The 19,052-nt window shown below is 41.5% G+C and overlaps 1 protein-coding gene across 1 annotated transcript; it reads left to right on the forward strand.

The window, feature by feature from the left end:
- The first annotated feature begins 9,539 nt into the window (after positions 1–9,539).
- On the forward strand, positions 9,540–18,408 carry LOC115140412 (DNA-binding protein RFX6-like). Its single transcript, XM_065026046.1, has 19 exons — positions 9,540–10,027; positions 10,484–10,631; positions 10,784–10,907; positions 11,057–11,118; positions 11,217–11,294; positions 11,383–11,410; positions 11,590–11,697; positions 11,825–11,902; positions 11,982–12,095; positions 12,196–12,245; positions 12,397–12,556; positions 12,945–13,086; positions 13,176–13,285; positions 13,369–13,486; positions 14,104–14,226; positions 14,405–14,614; positions 14,806–15,324; positions 15,554–15,766; positions 15,936–18,408. Exons 1-19 carry the CDS (start codon positions 9,829–9,831, stop codon positions 16,106–16,108), a joined length of 2,757 nt encoding a protein of 918 aa, XP_064882118.1. The 5' UTR covers positions 9,540–9,828; the 3' UTR covers positions 16,109–18,408.
- Positions 18,409–19,052: the final 644 nt, after the last annotated feature.

A 19,052-nucleotide genomic window follows, 5' to 3' on the forward strand; every position in this document is an offset into this window, starting at 1 on the left:
TCATACCACGGTGGTTGGCATCATTAACTATATCTCAGCATTTGCATCTACATCATAATGTAGGCTAATATGGGTATTGTTCAATCACTTTCTACATACTTTCTATTTTCTGAAGTCATTCTCAACAACATTGCGACAGAGAGTGGAACCTTCCTAAAAGAAAACAAACAAAAACATTAATTATACATAATATCAAATCAAGGAAGAGGCTCAAATGTGGCTGTCAGCCTTCTTTGAGGAAAAATAGCATATTGAATATGCCATTCCAGAATTTCTACTAATACAACTAGGCATGCACTTCAACTCATCAAACATAGATATACCCTGAAATTATGCTACCATTTAGTTAACCAAGTTCTCATTAAAAATAGTAATCTTACCTTAAAGTCTTCAGCTAGCTAAAATTCACTTGATCACAGAGGGGGTTCATCATGAAGCGGAGCCTTATCCCGAGTGACTAGGAGGAAAAACTTTATTTAGATAATGCATAACACTTGTTTGGTTAATTAGTCTAGGATGATGTAGCTAATAAGTCTACAAAATGTGTGTAGCTACTAAGGGGGTGCATTGTGCTTAGAATGAACAAGTCAGACCTGAAGATGCATGCATTTACAGCAAATGATTTAGCCACTTAGATAGCTGCCATTATCTAGCTAGTTAGATACACAGTGCATTCGGAGAGTATTCAGACCCCTCAATTTTTTTCCACGTGTTATGTTACAGCCTTATTCTAAAATTGATCAAATTGTTTTCCCCTCATCAAGCCACACACACACACAATACCCCATAATGACCATGCAAAAACAGGTTTTCAGAAAAGCTTTCAAATTTAAAAAATGAAATATCACAAGTATTCAGACCCTTTACTCAGTACTTTGTTGAAGCACCTTTGGTAGCGATTAGCCTCGAGTCTTCTCGGGTATGACGCTACATGCTTGGCACACATGTATTTGGGGAGTTTCTCCTATTCTCCAGAGAAGGTCGATCGGTTTCAAGTCCGGGCTCTGGCTGGGCCACTCAAGGACATTCGGAGACTTGTCCCGAAGCCACTCCTGCATTGTCTTGGCTGTGCACTTAGGGTCGTTGTCCTGTTGGAAGGTGAACCTTCGTCAGTCCGAGGTCCTGAGCGCTCTGGAGTAGGTTTTCATCAAGGATCTCTCTGGGTCTCAACCCAGAGCAATTGGGTTCTGGCCTTCCTTTCAGGCCGCCCCCAGGTGGTGAAGGTAGGAAACAACATCTCCACGTCGCTGATCCTCAACACTGGGGCCCCACAATGGTGCGTGCTCAGGCCCCTCCTGTACTCCCTGTTCACCCATGACTGCATGGCCATGCACACCTCCAACTCAATCACCAAGTTTGCCAACGACAGTAGTAGGCTTGATTACCCACAATAACGAGACAGAATAACAGGGAGGAGGTGAGGGCTCTTGGAGTGTGGCATCAGGAAAATTACATCTCAACGTCAACAAAACAAAGGAGATGATCGTGGCCTTCAGGAAACAGCTGAGGGAGCACCCCCCCTATCCACAAACGTGACAACAGTGGAGAAGGTGTAAAGTTCAGTTCCTCAGGGTACACATCACTGACAAACTGAAATGGTCCACCCACACAGACAGTGGGGTAAAGACAACGCAACAACATTTGGCTTGTCACCTAAAACCCTCAAACTTTTACAGACGCATAATTGAGAGCCTTCATGGGTCGGGCTGTATCACCGCCTGCTACGACAACTGCACCGCCCACAACCGCAGGGTTCTCCAGAGGGTGGTGCTGTCTGCACAACATCACCTGGGGTGTCCTGTCACCCAGGACACCTACGGCACTTTGGTAAAAAGTTAATTTGTGGAATTTCTTTCCTTCTTAATGCGTTTGAGCCAATCAGTTGTGTTGTGACATGGTAGGGGTTGTATACAGAAGATAGCCCTATTTGGTAAAAGAACAAGTCCAAATTATGGCAAGAACAGCTCAAATAAGCAAAGAGAAACAGTCCATCATTACTTTAAGACATGAAGGTCAGTCAATCCGGAACATTTCAAGAACTTTGAAAGTTTCTTCAAGTGTAGTCGCAAAAACCATCAAGCGCTATGATGAAACTGGCTCTCATGAGGACCGCCACAGGAAAAGACCCAGAGTTACCTCTGCTGCAAAGGATAAGATCATTAAAGTTAACTGCACCTCAGATTGCAGCCCAAATAAATGCTACAGAGTTCAAGTAACAGACACATCTTAACGTCAACTGTTCAGAGGAGACTGCATGAAATCAGGCCATCATGGTTCAATTGCTGAAAAGAAACCACATCTAAAAAGACACCAATAAGAAGAGACTTCCTTGGGCCAAGAAACACGAGCAATGGACAATAGACTGGTGGAAATCTGTCCTTTGGTCTGATGATTCCAAATATGGGATTTTTGGTTCCAACTGGCGTGTCTTTATGAGATGCAGAGTAGGTGAATGGATGATCTCTGCATATGTGGTTCCCAACGTGAAGCATGGAGGAGGAGGTGGGATGGTGCTTTGCTGGTGACACGGATTTATTTAGAATTCAAGGCACCCTTAACCAGCGTGGCTACCACAGCATTCTGCAGCGATACACCATCCCATCTGGTTTGCGCTTAGTGGGACTATCATTTGTTTTTCAACAGGACAATGACCCAACACACCTCCAGGCTGTGTAAGGGCGATTTGACCAAGGAGGAGAGTGATGGAGTGCTGCATCAGATGATCTGGTCTCCACAATAACCTGATCTCAACCCAATTGAGATGGATTGGGAAGAGTTGGACCGCTGAGTGAAGGAAAAGCATCCAAAGGGTGCTCAGCATGTGGGAACTCCTTCAAGACCGTTGGAACAGCATTCCAGGTTAAGGTGGTTGAGAGGATATAAATTGTGTGCAAAGCGGTCAAGGCAAAGGGTTGCTACTTTGAAGGATCTAAAATAAAATAGGTTAATACATGATTCCATGTGTTATTTCATAGTTTTGATGTCTTCACTATTATTTTACAATGTAGAAAATAGTAAAAATTAAAAACCCTTGAATGAGTAGGTGTGTCCAAACTTGACTGGTACCGTACTATATATTTTTGCTTTGTCATTATGGGGTATTGTGTGTAGATTGAGGAATTGTTTTTATTTAATCCATTTTAGAATACGGCTGTAACGTAACAAAATGTGGAAAATACTTTGAGTGCACTGTATACAAAAGTATGTGGACACCTCTTCAAATGAGTGGATTCGGCTATTTCAGCCACACCCATTGCTGACAGGTGTAAACAATCAAGAACACAGCCATTCAATCTCCATAAACACGCACTGGAAGTAGAATAGTCTTACTGAAGAGCTCAGTGACTTTCAATGTGGCACCATCATAGGATGCCACATTTCCAATTAGTCAGTTCATCAAATTTCTGCCCTGCTAGAGCTTGCCCGGTCAACTGTAAGTGCTGTTATTGTAAAGTGAAAATGTGAAGTGGAAATGTCTAATAGCAAAAATGGCTCAGCCGCGAAGTGGCAGGCCACACAAGCTCACTGAATGGGACCTCCGAGTGCGTTGCATGTAAAAATCGTCTGTCCTCGGTTGCAACACTCACTATCGAGTTCGAAACTGCTTCTGGAAACGACGTCAGCACTGTTCGTCGGGAGCTTCATGAAATGAGTTTCCATGGCCGAGCAGCCGCACACAAGCCTAAGATCACCATAAGCAATGCCAAGCGTCAGTTGGAGTGGTGTAAAGCTCGCCGCCATTGGACTGAAGCAGTGGAAATGCGTTCTTTTGGAGTGATGAATCACACTTCATCTGGCAGTCCGACAGACAAATCTGGGTTTGGCGGATGCCAGGAGACACTACCTGCCCCAATGCATAGTGCCAACTATAAAGTTTGGTGGAGGAGGAATAATGGTCTGGGGCTGTTTTTCATGGTTCGGGTTAGACCCTTAGTTCCAGTGAAGGGAAATCTTAATGCTACAGCATACAATGACATTCTAGACAATTTTGTGCTTCCAATTTTGTGGCAACAGTTTGGGGAAAGCCCTTTACTGTTTTCGCATGACAATGCCCCCATGCACAAAGCGAGATTCATGCAGAAATGGATTGTCGAGATCGATGTGGATGAACTTGTTCTGGCCTGCACAGAGCCCTGATCTCAACTCCATCAAACACCTTTGGGATGAATTGGAACGCCGACTGCGAGCCAGGCCTAATCGCCCAACATCAGTTCCCAAACTCACTAATGCTCGTGGCTGAATCGCAGCAAGTCTCTGCAGCAATGTTCCAACCAGTGGAGGCTCCTCAGAGGAGCAGGACCATCCTCAGTGAATTTCATAACTGTAAAACATTTTAAAAGTTATCCTTTTTAGGTAAAGCTATACCAAATAATTAAAAATTAAAGTCTACAGTACTGTCGTGTCTTTGGCTATGCCGGATTAAGTGATATGACATGCTATTCTATAAAATAATTTCTCCGTAATTAATATTACCTGATTGAGCTAATCATGTAAATGTAATTAACTAGAGTCGGGCACCACAAAATAATATTTATAGAGCTGTTATCTTCCGAATAAACTCTCAAAGACCTAGTAATATTTTACATCAATAGCAATCAATATTAAATCGGCATCTTAATTCACAAGAATTTACAACTTTCAGATATCTGCACGAACCCTCGCTAACAAGTTGAATCAGCCATACAAAATTGGGTTTAATTATTTATTTACTAAATACTTAACTAATCACACAGAATTACACATACTTAAATCATAATTTGATTCCAAATGATGTCATAAAAGGAAAACGTCCCTAGCGGGCGGAACAGATATGACAGCTGGTTACACACACAAAAAGGGGCTGGGTTTGAGTGAAAGAGCTGGAAGACTGAGGTACAAAGGGCGAAGCTGTGCTATCGTAAATACAGTATCTTATGCATTCTAAATTACTGCCCATTTGGAAAAGGAAAATGCAATAAATATTTACTCAGCTGCGCTTCGGTAAGTTGGTGGTAGATGGAAGGCCGTGTTGCCCAACCAAGTCCTTCGAAGAATGTCTCTGCTGGTAAATTGAATACGTTGTAGTAACGTCGTTGTGTGGTAGACGGGATACTCTGTCTGTTCCTTCCTAACCCTCGTTTGCAGCGGCTGTTGCTAACTCAACGGCTAGGAGGTATCACTTCTGTAGTGAATAAGAGTTCAAAGTTCATACCATTCGCAACCAAAGCTCACGCTGATGTTGGCTTCGTTCTGTAGTTATTATCTGAACCATTCTGACATCAGCCCGTCCTCGGAACAGGAGGTTATATTGTCGTCAAGGCTTTATATAGGAAGGGAGAGGAGGGTGTGTTTGAAAAGTTTTATAGCCCACGTCCCTTCACAAGGGCAGGCCACTGATTGAGCAGAGCCATATCTTATGAAAACCCACATTTTAGAAGCTAAAATCACATTTTATCCCATCACAAATAATTTCATATTCAAACATTAAAATTGAACAACAATTCCATGTGAATCCGATAACTGTGATGTGTAGACTTTCCACTGTAGAGTTTATGTCATCTTATCATTGATGAGAATGTCTCAGATGACAACCGAACTGACATCATATTCATTAAGTACCACCGCATATGTTCAATTGGTCAGATTACCAGAATATAGTTAATTTCCCCCCACCTTCTGATGTTCCCAGAATCTCTATGTTAACCATGGGTTTTGCAAATGTAACATCAGTAGGGTAGAGAGAGGAAAAAGGGGAAAAGAGGTATTTATGACTGTCATAAACCTAGCCCCAAGACCAACTTCATGACAGTAGCCTCAACAGTACTCTGTAGGGTAGCACCATGGTGTAGCCAGGGGACAGCTAGCTTCCATCTTCTTCTGGGTACATTGGCTTCAATACAAAACCTAGGAGGCTCAAGGTTCTCACCCCCTTCCATACTTCTACAATAATTATGACAACTTCCGAAGAACATCCTCCAACCTATCAGAGCACTTGCAGTATGAACTGACATGTTGTCCACCCAATCAAAGGATCAGAGAATGAATCTATCTAGCAAATGCAGCTAGCTAGTTTAGCCTGCTCAAACAGCCTGCTCAAACAGAGGGATGCTATGTTAGCTAGCTGGCTATGACTATCCAACACAACAGTGCAACTCTTCCAAGGTAAGCCTTTGGCTTTACTATTTTTTTGCCATCGGGGCCTGCCGGTGTAACTGTTAAAGTGCCTACTGACTATACACTAACGTTACTGCATGATTGCAGCGGGTTTACTAACACATTAGTTCTATTAGCTATGTTGACTATGACGTTACTTTAGCTAATATGGTGACAACTATGTAGGGCAACTGTGTGTAGGGGTTATGATATGGCGTGGAAAGTTTTTTCCCCGCCTGGTCACATACAGCTGATGTGTTGTGCATTGAGGTCCACAAACGAAGGGAAAAGGTGAGAGGAGGAGAGTGCATAGACATGAGAAGGAATACAACGTGGCAGCTATGAAAGTGAACTGTGTTAACGAGTGATCAGGGGTGTATTCATTCCGCCGATTCTGTTAAAAAATGTTTCTTAAATGGAAGCAAACAGAACGGGGATAAAAATATCTGAATTTGTACAATAGTAACTCTCGTTTGCAACTGTTGGACTAATGATTACGCTCAAGATCACCTAGATGCAGGCAAGAGTGTGCAAGGCGGTATTGAATGTGTCACCTCAAAGTCTTATCTCGACCTGTGCGTACCTATGTTGCCTTCTCGCCCACTCCAATTTCGCTCCAGTAGAATTCACTTCAAGAGCTTAGGGAGTGCCCACCCCCAGCATGCATTTGTAGTCTACTTGTGTGCTGCTACAGCCCCTTGCTTTTGCTACTGTAATGGAGTTCGCTATATATTTTTATTAAGAAACTGATAGAACACAGGTGCTAAATCAAGGTAACTTACAAAGATGAGGCCAAAGAGCAAGAGATGGAGTGCCGTTATGTAGTGTCCACAACTAAAGAATCATTGTGGAATCTGAAAAGACAAGGATCCCAAAAGTATGATGGTGTACTTACTTGCACATGCTAAAAGAAAGGAATGAGATGGGTAGATAACTAAGTGTGTCATTGTAGCGAAGTATTTATAAACTAAAAATCAGATCTCAAACATTCTTCATTTTCGATCTATTACCTATACAATTGTCCATAATTGATGTTGGCCCAATAGATCTGGCATGTTCTTTGAATGTGGGAACTTTCCGTTTTGATTAGGTAATTTTGCCTAAAAACCTTTAGGCCTACCAACAACAAGTCGCTCTGGATAAGAGCGTCTGCTAAATGACTTAAATGTAAATGTAAACAAAAAAACTCTGCCCAGCCTGGCTAGAGTGGACAAAAAGGTGTTTAGCATTCCCAGAGGCTCTGTAAGTGTGGAGAGGACATTCTCTGCTGCTGGCTGGTTCTCCAGGCACTGTCATGAGCCTGAAGCCACAGACTGCCCAAACTCGTGTTTCTAAAAATGAATTCAAAAGGCACTAATAAGTCATTTTTATTTCATTTTAAGTCACAGCCTATATGCGCAATTTTAAGTCACAGCCTATACGCGCAAACAGCCTATATGCGCAATATATAAACTATAATGATTTAATAAAACGTTTAAACGCTGTGGCTTTATGTCTTGACCTGTTGAAATAATATAGTGAAAAATAACCTATTTAGTGTTTGTATGCTGTTAAACATGACATGTAGCCTATTAGAAATTATGTTCACTTCTTACATTCACATTTTCATGTTTATTCAAAATACTCGTCATTCAAATCCATATGGTTTGGTTTCAATACGTAAAACAATTGGTAGGTCCAGGTAGTCACAACAAATAGATGGATGTTGGTTAAATTGTGATTTGAATGAATGGATCGAATTTGGAGCGGGAGTTGTCTCTAAGTGTGGAGCAGTTTTTAGCGGAGCTGTATGTAGGAAAGGACATGGGGCACCAGAGCAGTGCGCACCATGGAGAGGGGATTTTAATCAACTCCGCTCATGTGCTCTGCTAGGTTATAGGAACCTCAATATGAGTATAGGGAAAATTAGAGCATCATGTAGTACCCTACACCTATCGATGTTACATTGAACTGGGAGAATGGAATATGAATGACAGGCATCCAATGTACTATAATAGGAAAAAAATGAAAATACTCTACTGTGTCCAACATTAGTTATTTTATCTTTATTTAACTAGGCAAGTAGGAACAAATTTTTATTTTCAAAGACGGCCTAGGAACAGTGGGTTAACTGCCTGTTCAGGGGCAGAACGACAGATGTGTACCTTGTCAGCTCGGGGGTTTGAACTTGCAACCTTCCGGTTACTAGTCCAACGCTCTAACCACTAGGCTGTTATAGCAGCAAACGGGGGACAAACTCCATATCAATGCCAATGATTTTGTTATGAGATGTTCGACGAGCAGGTGTCCACATACTTTTGGTCATGTAGTGTAAACGTTAGCTGGTGCTACACATCGACCTCATATTGCGTGTCATGATGAGCAGTAGAACTAACCAACTAACACATCGAATGTAATTCCCAAAGTCAAACATTACTTTAGATATGGCTACGAATTTAGCTACTATTAAAAAGCTTAGACTATAGTTACTGTAAAGCATTTCTGTCTGTGCTTGAGACACCTTCCTATTTCATTCACTAGCTAGCTAGCGAGCAAACGTTAGCCATTCTCCGCATGGAAATTAGCAAGCTAGCTAAATTACACTACTACACATGGAAGGTGACAGATAGCTAAAATAAACAAGATAATTCAGTGACAAATAACACGTTGGCTGCCACGTTTTTGTTGCTAGAAATTACTGTACCTTCGTTTCAATGAAGACACATCCAACTTCGGAGCAGCAGCCAACAACCGTGACCGTAAAAAGGATGGAGAAAAATCTAACTTCCTGCCACCTGCTGCATCGGGCAATTTAGAAGTTTCTCCCCTTAGAGAAATGAGGTGAGATTTTGCCCTGAAAATAGTAGATACAATTCTATGGTATTTCATGACATTTCAGATTAGAAACATATTTCTTGTGTTCAGATATAATTTAAGCGCAAAAGGAAAAACGAATGGCTTGTCTACACTAGAGGGGGACATTTCTGCGTAGCAATTGCCATAATTGTCACCCTGCCTTGGACAACTAAACCTAATTTATGTGTTTAGGGCGGCCTGCTTGTTGCTCCGAACCTGTTGCATTTAGGTATTTCGCATATGCCTATGGGAAATCATAATTATGTGTAGACAAATACACTGCTGTACGTTCTATCATTTTCAATGAGGCCTACTAGTTATAGAAAACATATCTGTTTATGCCATGACGCCCTGGCAGGCTGGGCTGGCTGAGTGCAAACCTAGGCTACAGCAGACCAAGGAGAGATTATGTTTTTTTAGTTAATCATTGATCGTCTGAATCAGCCCCCCCGTCCTCTGCAAATATGATAAATGAATACCTAGGCAATCACCAGTGTGACGTCGGTGTTAAACCACAGCACAGGTTTAATTGACTCTGGAAGGTAGTATCAGAGTAAGAGAGAGACTACAGAACTGCACTTTACCTTTTCTATTACAAGAAAATATTTTTTATTATCTTATTCCAAGAGAAAATGGCAAAAGAAAACGTTTGACCTTGCAGTGTGGGCAGTTTCCTTGTCCTATTATGAGAGGATCAAATTGGGGGAAAAGTAATTTATTTGGGTGATTTTATTTGTGAGGATAGGATAGTTCCCCTCCTGAAGATAATGTGTACATTTTCTAACGCATGCATTTAAATGTTTAATTTAAACAATTTTTCATTTGTTTTCTTTTACTTTCACTTTTTATTTTGCATTTAACATGCCTATGAAACGGAATACAGGAAGCCCGATCCAGGATGGACAATTTCTTCATGTTCATTCACCATCAACCAATCATTTCTGCAGTGCATCCGAAGAGCTCATGCACACCACTTTATCTAACGAAAAATTACGCAGTGCTTTCCATGGACATTCAATCTCAAAGTTTGACGAGGAAGGTGATTTGGGAATTAAATCAGGTGAGGAATAAAGTCAGATTAATAGGCCTACACATAGACTGAGAGGTTCCCTCTTCACCCAAGAGTCATACAAGAATAACATCCAAAACAAGAGCCATATTTGTTGATGTCAACTAATACAGTTTGTGCTGCATTAAATTGTAGGATTTTTTTTTTAAATATACCTGCACTAAAATATACTTCTTTCATTTTTTTATGGGTAGGCTAGAATAAAATAATGTATTATTTACCACATAAAAACAATCTACTCAATCTGACCCAGTTGAACAAAAATACAATTTTCTCTGCTATGTTAATTTTGAAGAGTCTTGAAAATCCTGTATAGAGAGTACTTATTTCTAATTGTATGGTTCATTTAGCCACGTACCAATCTGGAAAGATGTCATGGCCCTGAACTACTCAAATATATATTTCACCTCATGACAGTTTTCTCCCCCACAACCCTGTCAGAAGCAGATGACAGCAATGAGACCCCATCTTCTGAGGAGGACCAGGACCTCCTCGAGTATTCTAAAGATTTGGCTTTCAACCAGACGACCCCGAGGAAAAGCATCACTCAGATCATCAAGGACAAGAAGAAACAGACTCATTTGACCCTTCAATGGTAGTGTTCCAAAGTCACAACCTATGGAAATCTATAATATAGCTTGTGATGTGATGCACTTGTATAATAACAATCCTTCTTACAAATGTTAATGTTTCTTTTCTTGTTGGTGATTGATTTGACATGGATTTGTGTGACTGCTTGTTCGCTAGGCTGGATGAAAACTACACTGTTTGTGAAGGGGTTTGTCTGCCCCGTTGCATCCTGTATGCTCACTACCTAGACTTCTGTAGGAAGGAGAAACTGGATCCAGCCTGTGCTGCTACATTTGGCAAGGTGAGATGAGTAATGTCTTGTAGTTGAGGTGGCGGGCTGGATAGGTCGTAGTTTGTGGTAGATGTTATAGATACTGTAAGTACAACATAGTAATAATTGTGGTGGAAAAAGCTATTATGTTTTTTTGTATCGTTCTCTGTGCATATTAGACAATTAGGCAGAAATTTCCACTTCTTACAACAAGAAGACTTGGGACCCGAGGTCATTCAAAGTAAGATATAGTGGAAAATATTATTTTCAAAAGATTTCTTGTTGTAGTGATCTGATCGGTCTCAATATAAAATGCTTAATTTTGTTGATATTTAACAGATATCATTATTATGGGATTGGCATTAAAGAGAGCAGTGCCTATTATAACTTGGTGTACTCAGGAAAAGGCTTGACGAGGTAAGATCATTCTAGAATAAGTCAAATGTTTGGAATTGTTGTGATAGTATGGGATTTAATGTCAGTCTGATTTCATATCTGATTGTAGATTTTCAGGGAGCAAACTCAACAATGAGGTAAGATTGACATATATATTTAAAATATATATATATTTTTAAATGCATTTTTTATGTGAGATATTACAGACATGAATCATGTTATCTAATTCATTCAAACTGTAGTCATGAGACTACATGACTAGTCATGACTACAAGGTCAAAATATTGATACAGTTTGATATTCCTCTATTTAATAGGGAGGGTTCACTCGGAAATACTCCCTCAGTTCCAAAACAGGAACTTTGCTTCCAGAATTCCCAAGTCCACAGCATCTAGTGCTTCAAAGTTCCATCTCTAAAGAGAAGGTTTGTTGTATTATTTTCATCAGTACTTCAACTTTCTTTGCCATCAAGATTTGCTGATTACATACAGTACAGTATCCTCTGCAAAAACACCTGTAACCATTATGGATTATCTTCACATATCCAATAGGTGGACACGCTCATCATGATGTACAAAACACATTGTCAGTGCATCCTGGACAATGCCATCAATGTCAACTTCGAAGAGGTATTCTACCAAAACAAGACATAAGATGTTGTAGACACGTCTGACGAATTGTCTCCTGATTCTATTTACAATGTTTCAGATACAGAATTTCCTGATGCATTTCTGGCAAGGAATGCCCGACCACCTCTTACCCCTGCTGGAGAACACCATTATCGTGGACATCTTCTGTGTGTGTGACTCTATACTATATAAGGTGGGTGTTTTTCCAGAATCATAGAGCAGCATCCTCATTAGTTGTTGAAGGACTCCTACCTCAACTGGACAGGTTGTACTATCCATTTGGTGTTTTTCAGGTTCTGACAGATGTCCTGATCCCTGCTACGATGCAGGAGATGCCTGAAAGGTAGAGTATTTTCAACTTTCATCATTCGTATTTTGCTCATCTAAACACCAGATTTGCTGTAAGGTTTATGGTGTATGAAATTAACGGAAATAAGATGCTGCCGTCTCTCCAGGTGATGTATTGTTGTGTATAAAGATTGTCCTGTTTGCAGTCTCCTGGCAGACATCCGTAACTTTGCCAAGCACTGGGAACACTGGATGGTGTCTTCTCTGGAAAACCTCCCAGAATGCCTCTCAGAGAAGAAGCTCCAGATCGCACGCAGATTTGTGTCCTCTCTAAAACGTCAGACCTCCTTCTTACACCTTGCCCAGGTAAAGCACTGTATTACAGCACGGGAGGAATATAAATATCATTGTGTTAACTTTACAAAGACATTTAAAAGTGTCTAAAATGTATCTATATCGCATATCTTATTATGACTCTAAGAAATTGAAATTGTATTTATAAACTGGATGTCCTAGGGCTTGATTCAGTCTGTAGCACTGAATGTCGGCGTTACAGCGTGATAGAAATTTAAAGGCAATGTTGCAATGTTTCCGCGTTTGCGGAGACTGCAATTACGGTAAACGCTGCATATGTCGGCTCAATTTGAAATTACCTTTACATTTCAAGCGCACTATACCGCTGATCTTTCGACGAAACAGATTGAATACAGACGCTAATTTTGGTTATTTTGGTCATTTTCTTTTCTTACAACAGATTGCAAGACCAGCTCTTTTTGACCAGAATGTGGTGAACTCAATGGTGGTGGATATAGATAAAGTGGATTTGAACAGCATAGGGTCACAAGCCCTTCTCACCATCTCAAGTGGAGACCAAGACTCTGACCTCTACTCTGAATGTGAGTAGAACATTTGCATTGTACATGGAAAACCCTGCCAGGTTCATTCCTGTAAACAATGTTAATTAGCTTTCTCCTCGTGTTGCTAGATGACTCAATAACAGTGTTCCAAGAGCTGAAAGACCTACTGAAGAAGAATGCCACTGTGGAATCCTTTATCGAGTGGCTGGACACTGTTGTGGAGCAGAAAGTCATAAAGGTACGTTGTCCCCATTTCAGATCTAAGATTGGGGTTGTCAGATTGGATGTTGACATCCAATCTGTTTGTTCCTTTCTCTCCAGCCTGGGAAGCAGAACGGACGGTTCATAAAGAAGCGAGCTCAGGACTTCCTCCTCAAGTGGAGTTTCTTTGGAGCACGTGTTATGCACAACCTCACGTTGAACAACGCCACCAGTTTTGGTGAGAAATTACTACGTCCCTCTACCAGTTCCCCTGGTAACCTGTATATCCATGTAACAACTACAACATGTAGGAAATGCTGTCAAACTTCTCTATTTGTATTTTAAATTCAGACTCTCCCATTACTACTGAGTCTAAATGATACACGGTCCGTCACTATGTCAGACGCAAACACGTCACTATGTCAGGCCGGCTCTGAACAGAATGCTACAATGAGCCATAAATTATAATGGCCTGGCCCCAAGTAAAGAAAGCATTATCAATTGGTTGCGTGCACTGTGTTTGAAGACAGACCTCTCCCATGCACCTTCCTCACCCCCATTTGGCGGCTCTATCACCAAACACAAGTCAAACAGACTGGGGGAGTATCACATGACCCTACAAGTCAAACAGCATGCCTGGTGAGATGAAAGCCTACGGGAAAGCAGATCTCTGGAGCTGGTCAGGTCAAACCCTCAGCACCTGCAAATTGGTGCACAGAATAGCCTTTGGAGCCTTGTCACAGTTTGTAAGGTGAAGGCTGTTAGCGATTGGCTGATAGTGATAGTGACATGAAACCAGATTAGATTTCTGGTGGGCAACTAGGACAGTAAGAGATGTGTTTTTTATTATCCCAGGTTCGTTCCATCTCATCCGCATGCTGCTGGATGAGTATATCCTACTGGCTATTGAGACACAATTCAACAACAACAAAGAACAAGACCTTCAGAATCTCCTAGATAAGTACATGGGAAATGCAGGTAAGCAATTACATAACATACATAGACTATCTAATTATATGTATAAACTCTGATTGTTCTTTTTCATTAGTAAGTTGTTATTGCGTTTCATATTAATACTATCAGTTTTTATGGAGCAGTACAGAGAAATAATGGAGGAAGTAGGATCATTGAGGTGCGTTGTTATGATTATTTTCAGATGCCAGCAAGGCGGCATTCACTGCCTCCCCCAGCTCCTGTTTCCTGGCCAACCGTAACAAGCCCAGTGCGGTGTCCAGTGATCTGTCTGTGAAGAACGAGTCCCTCTCAGAACACGCATACATGACCCTGTCAGCCAATCATCAGCAGGCTCCGGGAGCAAACATGGCCATCTACCAGGGCTCTGAAACCGATGGATTCTGCCTATCAGGTGCAAATATGTTTTTAAGGGTGACATGACTCATTTTGTCACTTGTTTCTGAATTTAATTTATCCCCGTTCTATGTTAGCTTTGTTCATACTTTCATTGGTTTAACATAAAATGTAAACTTGTGTGACAACTGCTCATTTGTAGTAAAGGTTCCTATTGTGTTGTCTAAAATCTTTCCTCTGTGCCCCCAGGACAAATGGACTTTTCCCAGAACAGTGGCCCTCTGATGACCCCTCCCATCTCCCCAGCCATGGTGAACAGGGGCAGTGTCATCAACCAGGGCACCATGGCCATCAGACCCCAGAGCGCCTGCACCACCATCCAGCCCCACATCTCCTGCCAAGCCTTCCCAGACACCATGTACCAGAGCCTCCCTCCCAGCAGCCCCAGCTACTACCCCACCACCTCCAACTACCAGGCTGTGTTCAGGCCCCAGACACACGCCCAGGCCCCTGCCTACCTCACCCACTCTGACAGCAGCCACTACCCGTCCTTCAGTGAACAGCACCTGGCCAAAGACTACTTCAACAGCAGCTGTGCAGTATCCCCCTACAGCTCCAGACCCACCTCCAATTACAGCGCAGTCCCTGATCCTGGGATGGAGACTCAGGGGGTTCAGCTACTGGACTCTGGAGGATACAACTTTGATGGGAGTGGGTTAAACAGTAGTGGCTGTCAGGAGTCTGCCTACTCAGCAGCAGGACACAATGGTATGAATGACTACACCTAAGTCTTCTCCATTGAATTATCAGAAAATGGGCCCTGAGTTTTTCTAGACTTCGTGGCCTCACTAGTCAGTTCATCAAGGTTAGATCACATGGTCACGTCACCTGGTCAGAAATAATTAAGGGCCCTAACAATAAGAATTATCGTAAATTAAAAAACAAGTTGAACCATAAATGTGTATTCTACTCATAAAGGAACCTCTCTGTTTTTCAGGGTACTACGGAAACAGTAGCTACCTGGATAGCCAGAGGCTGGGTTCCATGATAGACCAGCATGTGTCAGTTATCAGCAGTGTGAGCAGTATCCGCTCAGTCCCAGTGTACGGTGAAGTACACGACCCCCTCAACATCCTGGATGACACGGGCAGGAAGACGGCTGGGCCTTACTACACCGAGTCTGACTCACTGGGCTCCCACACACCTGGAGGTCAGTGACAAATTATGGATTGATAGGGAACTCCAACAATGTTCCACTACCAATCTGTAGCAATGGATGAAACAATGAATGCAAGACAAGAATGATTGTAGTAAATGACAGAAAATGTTTTTGTTTTTTAAAGATACTATTTTGTTTACTTGTTTTCTCTCTGCTGTAGATCCGACCCTCCCCTCCTCGGTCTCTGCACCCTGCATGTACGGAGGTCCTGCCCAGTTCCACTCCCAGGATGCACTGCTTCCTCACCGGGCACCATCTGAGGTACGGGACATGATGTCATCGCTGCCCCCCATAAACACTGTGTTCATGGGGTCTAGTGGAGGAGGAACGTGAGCCGTGACTGTCCCTCCCACCACCAACACTCCTCAAGCTCCTCCCACACCACTCAGTCACTGTAAACAGTGACGCAGATCACAGACAGAAATGTGCTCAGTGTATCTCTCTTGTGTAGCCTTAGCGTTGGGGAAACTACTCTGAAAATGTAGTTTACCAAGTTACCAATTACTTCATACTGGAAGAAGTGAAGATACACACACTAAAGCTACCCTTAAGAAAATGTTACTTTCAAAAAGTAGTTCACTACATCCAAACTACTTTGTGATCAATAGTTATATCTAATTCTGAAATATCATAGACTATAAATTGCTCGACATATCACTCTGTAGTCAGATTTTAACAGAATGTTTATTTTAGCCTATTAAACACAAAAACTGTTTCAAGTGAGAATTAGGAAGGTCTGATGGCAAAAAACTCCACCCATATGATGGCCTACTTCACCCATATGATGGCCTACTTCACCCATATGATGGCCTACTTCACCCATATGATGGCCTACTTCACTCATATGATGGCCTACTTCACCCATAACGATGGCCTACTTCACCCATATGATGGCCTACTTCACCCATAACGATGGCCTACTTCACCCATAACGATGGCCTACTTCACCCATATGATGGCCTACTTCACCCATAACGATGGCCTACTTCACCCATATGAACTACGAAAAACACCACGATTAGAATTTAGTTCAACTACCACCAAGCTACTGCAAAATGTAGTTACATTACTCGTTGAACTACATATAGTTCACTACTCCCCCCACACTGTGTAGCCAATATATATTTTGTAAATTGATGAAGGCCTCAGCTGTTCAATGTTCAGTGAAATATTTTATTGAACTGAATTAATTAATCATTTGCAATTCAACCATTTTAATATAATTCAATCTGTTCCTGTTCATCTTAATGTTGCCAGAGGAGACTTTGTTAACATGTAAATATATACCCGTAGAATAAAGCGAGTAATGTCAAATTTGAAATTGTTAGAGGCATAATCAGTCAAACCTGCAAGACTGGTTTGATTGATTATGACAAGTAAAAAAAAAAAACATGTTATTTATTTGAGTTGCCTTTATAGCCTATTACGGTGTAATATTATTGTCTGAAATGTAAACTTGTACTTATCTGTATATGGCCGAATGAGAGGTAGGAACTTAGAAATGACTGTTGTTTTCAATTCAAATGTATTAAATAACAAGAACTTATTGCTTAACTAACACATCAGAGAGAGAGGCAGAAAGAGACACTTTGTTAGGTCGCTTTCATGTGCTCCTTCAGGCAGTTTGGCTGGTCGTCAATACATCCAACAGAACAGTCTCTCTTATCTCACAATTCAAAACCCCCAGTGTCAAAACTCTGAATAAACAGTCCTTTTAATTGGTAAACTGGACCCACACCAGGCGAGGAAAGAAAGATTACAGTCCGGAAACACAATTGTAGAAAGCAGCGGATCAAAGTTGAGCTTTATCTGTGATTATGTGATTATGTGATTTCACCATTATACAATGGAGGGAGATATGGTTGGATAAAGGTGTTGACCAGAAACTAGAACCAATAGACATGTATGACCCACAGCAGGATCAAGCTGTTTATACATAGTGACCCTTTAGAGAAACAGAGATTGTTTTATTCACCCGCAGGTTGTCCAAATTCAGCTTTGTTAGTCTTGGAGCAGATGGAAGCTAATAAAACCATAATCAGTAACATTAGATTGACCAGGGCATTTGTGTGGCGAAATGACATCATTTCAAAGCGATACACTTTATTTAAATGTATGGAGTAGATACGTACACTCGCAGGCTATGGATTAATGTAGACTATTCAGCATTTGTTTCCACAACATGAATAAACAAAGCAAAATGAATGATAACATTACCCACCTATCAGCCTTATCCTTTAGCTACTCAGGGGGAAAATCCATTTCAGCCCATGGACAGGAACAGATGGCTTGAAATGTAATGATTACAAAATTCCCAACGTTAACACAGTTTAATTACAAAGTCAATAATGCCTCCCAACAGTTGCGGGGCCTTTAGTGTAAAAACAACAGAAGGTTGAACGCAAACTTTGGGACAATGTTTAACCAGAACTTTGCATTAGGCGGTGAGTCTCCATATGTAGCCCAGGTGAGCCAAAGACTGAGAGACCCAGTGATGTGTAAGGCACACCAGGCATCACTCTGTCTGGTGGATTTACTGTTGTACGTCAGAGCGTCACGTCGTCACACTCCTCTAACATGACATCATAGTGCTGCTTGCAGGCCCCATAGTCCCCCAAGTCACCTCAGATATAATTTTGTATGCAATGTGTTTTTGTGACTTTATACCTCTACAGGTTATTCATACTGTCGAATCAAACGTCTGTTTTGCCGACTTCATCCAGACAGTTGGTATTCTATCATGGTACAACAAAAGCAAGCTTATTTCTACGGGATATTTATTTTAAAAGGGGGTCTGACTAGGATGTATTCCAAACATAATCTCCGTCCTCGTACTGTTCACCTCTACATTCTGCCTTCAATGCAGAAGAGTGATTATTATGTACTTTAATGAGCTTTTTACTCATATCTTCCCAGACACACAAGCTCAGTAAAGTGATTGTTGGAGATAAGGATATCAGTAGTAAAGGATAAACAACGGCCAAACAGGAAGCTGCCTTTTTATCACAATATCAACTGTACAGGTAGCATTAATACGTTTTAGCCACTTGAGATGTCAGTGTCGGGAAGAACAGGGAGCGGACACCTTTAGCAACATTGTAATGTAGGAGGTTAGATTGGAAAGCGCTATGGGACTCTGACTGGCATCTTGTCTTTGTGTTGTGCCTTAATGAGTTTGTCTGTAGCGAGTGCAAAGCACACAACCGCCGGCTGGAGCCTCTGTTAGAACAATATTCAGAGGTGTCCTGTACTGCCAATGATTAAGCTTTTGTTGAAT

This window comes from Oncorhynchus nerka, linkage group LG13, assembly GCF_034236695.1.
Source record: "Oncorhynchus nerka isolate Pitt River linkage group LG13, Oner_Uvic_2.0, whole genome shotgun sequence".
In the NCBI taxonomy this organism is placed as follows: Eukaryota; Metazoa; Chordata; class Actinopteri; order Salmoniformes; family Salmonidae; genus Oncorhynchus; species Oncorhynchus nerka.

Coding starts and splice junctions, on each gene's coding strand:
- LOC115140412 (XM_065026046.1), top strand. CDS start 9,829: ATGCCTATGAAACGGAATACAGGAAGCCCGATCCAGGATGGACAATTT. Junction 11,903..11,981: donor TCAATGTCAACTTCGAAGAG/GTATTCTACCAA, acceptor ACAATGTTTCAG/ATACAGAATTTCCTGATGCA. Junction 15,767..15,935: donor GGGCTCCCACACACCTGGAG/GTCAGTGACAAA, acceptor TCTCTGCTGTAG/ATCCGACCCTCCCCTCCTCG.